At 38.4% G+C, this 4,748-nt stretch overlaps 1 protein-coding gene across 1 annotated transcript; it reads right to left on the bottom strand.

Annotated features, from left to right (window-relative positions):
* Positions 1 to 3,584: 3,584 nt before the first annotated feature.
* Positions 3,585 to 4,532, bottom strand: LOC126080518 (olfactory receptor 8K3-like). The gene has a single exon (XM_049891719.1). The coding sequence runs from the start codon at positions 4,530 to 4,532 to the stop codon at positions 3,585 to 3,587; it is 948 nt and encodes a 315-aa protein (XP_049747676.1).
* Positions 4,533 to 4,748: the final 216 nt, after the last annotated feature.

Raw genomic sequence — 4,748 nt, 5'->3', positions numbered from 1 at the left:
CCAGTTGTGAGGACTTTTGTTTTCTTTATGTTGAGATGTAATCTATACTGAAGGCTGTGGTCTTTGACCTCCATCAGTAAGCGTTCAAGGCCTCTTCACTTTCAGCAAGCAAGGTTGTGTCATCTGCATATTGCAGGTTGTTAATGACTCTTCCTCTAATCCTGTTGCCCTGTTCTTTTTCATATAGTTCAGCTTATCGAATTATTTGTTCAGCATACAGATTGAATAGATATGGTGAAGGGATATAACCCTGACACACCTTTCTTGACTTTAAGCCATGCAGTATTCCATTGTTCTGTTTGAACTACTGCCTCTTGATCTGTGCATAGATTCCTCATGAGCACAATTAAGTGCTCTAAGATTCCCGGTCTCCACAGTGTTATCCATAATTTGGTATACTCCACACAGTAAAATGTCCTAGAGTAGTCAATAAAACACAGGTAAACATCTTTCTGGTATTCTCTGTTTTCAGCCAGGATCCATCTGACATCAGCAATATCCCTGGTTCCACATCCTCTTCTAAATCTGGCTAGAGTTACTGGCAGTTCCTTGTTGATAGACTGCTGTAGCTGTTTTTGAATTATCTTCAGCAAACTTTTACTTGCATTTGATATTACTGATATTGTCCTATAATTTCTGCTTTTGTTTGGATCACCTTTCTTAGGAATAGGCATAAATAAGGATCTCTTCCAATTGGTTGGCCAGGTAACTGTTTTTCAAACTTCTTGGAGTAGAAGAGTGAGCACTTCCAGTGCTGCATCCACTTGTTGAAATATCTCAGTTGGTATTTTGTCAATTCCCCGGGCCTTGTTTTTTGCCTGTGCCTGCAGTGCAGCTTGGACTTATTCCTTCAGTATCAATGGTTCCTGATTATGTTACCTTCTGAAATGGTTGAACATTGGTCAAATCTTTTGGTATACTGACTCTGTGTGTTCCTTTCATCTTCTTTTGATGCTTTCTGGACATTTAATATTTTCCCTGTAGAACCCTTCAGTATTGCAACTGAAGGCTTGTATTTCTTCTTCAGTTCTTTCAGCTTGAGAAATGCTGAGCGTGTCCTTCCTTTTTATACTTCTATCTCAGGTTTTTGCACGCATAATCATAATACTTCATTTTGTCTTCTTAGTTGCCCTTGGAAGTCTTCTGTTCAGCTCTTTTGCTTCATCATTTATTGCTTTCACTTTAGCTATTTGACTTTCAAGAGCAAGTCTCAGAGTCTCAATTGACATGCACTTTCTTCTTTTATTTCTCTCCTGTCTTTTTGGTGACCCCTTGCTTTCTTTATTTATGATGTCCTTCGTGTCATTCCACAACTCATCTGGCCTTTGGTAATTAGTGTTCCAGGTGTCAAATCTATTCTTATGACAGTAGAGAGGTTCAATATCATCAGTCAGAACAAAGCCAGGGGCCAACCACAGAACTGACAATCAATTGCTCATATGTAAGCAAGAAGTTCATACAGCTTACAACAGCAACATTATTAATCAAACTACTTAGGAGCAATGTGGTTTAAATGTAACTTCATGCATCCTGTGTTCAGAATATGACAGTTAAACTCCAACACCAACAAAAAAACAAACCCAGTGCCGCAAAAACGGGGAATTTACTACTTATGAGGTTTAAAAGGTTACCCTGAATGTCCACATGGCATCTAACCCAGATCTGCCAATTTCCTCTAGTTTGGGCAGGAATTAAAAAGAGGGAAACCAAGATTTTAATGTAAAGCTATGGGAAATATCAAGAAAAGAAACCAGAATTCTAATGTAAACCTAAGGGGGAGCGGGGAGGGGTGCCAAGCAAGCTGCTCCAGGCAGTGTAATTTTCCCCAGGCTGGGGAACTCTGTCTTATCATGGTCATTTAGTCCTTCTAGCTGCTTCAACTTTTCCCCAAAATGTTGATGCTCATATGGCAATAAAATATGCAACTTCTCTTATATTCCAATGAACTATTTTTATTCAAATTTCATTGACTACATGAGGGATTTTATTTCATGATAATGAGCCACAAAAATAACTTCAGTAAAATCCTACAAATTTTACAAAGAGAAAATAATAATAAAAATAAATACATAGTAAAATTTGAGGAGTAATGTGGAGCAACTATGCCCATAAGGCAAGAAAACTATATCCTTGCCACCTAACATACCTCAATTTAACTAGAAATACATCTTGGTGCAAGCAATAGTATTAGCTCATTTTGCCTCTCACAAGGTGGGTAAAGAAAAGTCAATGGAAATATCGTGCATGATAAATATTGAACAAATGTTAGGAAAGCCAAAACAATGAAAGACAGGCAACAAATTTAACTCATCATAGCAAATCCTATTACTCAAGGAAATACACAAAGAAATAATTGAACAAATGTTTTTTAAAAGCTTTTCATATACATAATAAAAGGTAACAACTCTGGAAACAAAAAGAAAAGATAATTATTAAATAAGAATGACAAGTGGGAAAGGGATTCCAAACCTGGGAACAACTATAGATGACCTCAAGAAATGTATCTTAATTGGTGTGTGTACTGATCTCGTCAAAAACACACTGATTAAAATAAAGTCAGGTGCAGAGCCGAACCTTTGAATTGCTGAACAGTGAGCTAGGTTAACAGATTAACATGAGAAAGTAAAGGCATTAATAAGAAAAGTATGGAACCCTGATGTCTGGAATGGGGACATTTGAGCAAGCTGACATCACTGAGTAACTCAAATCATCGCAATACACTGAGAACCATTAAAACCTGGCAGAATCTAATACCTTTCCTCAGAAATTATGAAGGCTAAAACAGAAGGCAAGGGCTTACACAAATACACACATACACAAACACAAATACTGACATTGTAAAGTTTATTTTAATTGTTGGAAAAAACAGAATCACTGTAACTCCAGTTTTGTACCTGGTACTTTTTCCCACTCCCACTCAGCATATCCATACTCCTTGCCTGATTTCATGGTTTCCAACACACTCTCCTGGAGCCATGGTGGTTCACTGGGCAAGAGCTTGGCTGCTAACCAAAAGGTCAGCAGTTCAAATCCACCAGCCACTCCTTGGAAAATCTATGGACCAGTTCTACCCTGTCTTATAGGGTCGCTATCAGTCAGAATCAACTCAATGGCAAAGGATTTTATTTTTTATCACACTCTGAAAAAACTCAAGTGCACTGTTGTTCAGGAGATTCTGACTCATAGTGATCCTATAGGACAGATTAGAACTGCCCCATAGGGTTTCCAAAGCTGTAAATCAATGGATGCCAACTGCCACGTATTTCTCCCAGGTATTGGCTGGTGGGTTTGACCCACTGATCTTTCAGTTAGCAGCCAAGCACATTAATTGCTGTGCCACCAGGGCCCCAGCACATTCTTCTTTACTATAAAATTTACTTAATTGTTACATTTGTGATCCACCTCTTCAGTTCAAGGAAGGCAAATGTTTTTATTCTTTTATTGATCAATGCATTTAGAAGAGTGACTGGCACATAAGATATTTATAAATATATGTGGAATATATTTGTGCATGCTATACCCTATGGAGGCAAACAGACAAGGTCTGAAGCCAATCATGTAATTTATAGGAACCATATGATGCATCAAACTGTAGAAAAGATGTTGCATATTTTTTTCCGTGTCCTATGTAGGGCATATTTTACGTCTTTGTTCCTCAAGCTACAAATCAAGGGATTCAACATGGGGATAACAAGGGTATAAAATATGGAAGCTACTTTATCACCATCAAAGGAATGACTGGACTTGGGCTGCATGTACATAAAGATTAAAGTTCCAAAGAACACTACCACAACCGTCAGGTGGGATCCACAGGTGGAGAAGGCCTTGTGCCTGCCCACAGCTGAGTTCATCCTGAGAATGGCTACAAAAACAAGCAGGTAGGAAACAAGCACTATTAAAGGGGATTTAATCACATCAATAGATGCTGCGATGAGAATGATCAATTGAATTTCATGTGCGCTTGAGCAGAGCAAAGATAACAAAGGGTTCAGGTCACAGTAGAAATGACTGATGACATTGTAGCCACAGAAGGATAAACTAAAAATCTTTATGGTGATGAGAAGAGAAATAAATGCACAATAAATATAGAGGATTGCCACCAGCACCCAACACACCCTTTGCGACATAGTGAGTGTATAGAGCAGAAGGTTACAGATGGCCACATATCGGTCATAGGACATTGCTGACAAAATGAAAAGTTCACCGTTTATGAACAAAATAAAGAAAGCTAGTTGTGTAGCACAAAAGTAATAGGAGATTATATTATCATCCACAACAAAATTGACTAGCATTTTGGGTCCCACAGTTGTTGAATAACCAAGATCAGTGATAGCCAGGTGTCTGAGAAAAAAGTACATGGGTGTTTGTAGCTCAGAGTCCATCTTGGTGAGGATGATGATGCCCAAGTTGCCCACCACTGAGATCATGTAGATGATGAGGAACAGCCCGAACAATGGAGCCTGCAGCTCAGGGCGGTCTGTGATTCCCGTCAGAATGAATTCATTTAGTGCTGTTAGATTGTCTTTGTCCATCTTGTTCTATCAGGAAACCTGTTCCGGATAGAGACATCAGCATAGTCAATAGGTTTTATGTAGCATCGACTGGTATATTTTTAGTATACAAAGGCAATACGCTAAATGATTAAGATAATCCAAACTATCCAATATAGTTATTTGAAATTAAACCCACCTCCCACAAATAAAGCATAGGTACATGAAGTGGGTACTGGGCTGGGTACATAAAGATAG

This window comes from Elephas maximus, chromosome 7, assembly GCF_024166365.1.
Source record: "Elephas maximus indicus isolate mEleMax1 chromosome 7, mEleMax1 primary haplotype, whole genome shotgun sequence".
In the NCBI taxonomy this organism is placed as follows: Eukaryota; Metazoa; Chordata; class Mammalia; order Proboscidea; family Elephantidae; genus Elephas; species Elephas maximus.
This window is presented reverse-complemented; position numbering and strand designations above follow the sequence as displayed.

Bases quoted from the DNA above. Each gene is read 5' to 3' on its own strand.
- LOC126080518 (XM_049891719.1), bottom strand. From the start codon at position 4,532: ATGGACAAAGACAATCTAACAGCACTAAATGAATTCATTCTGACGGGA.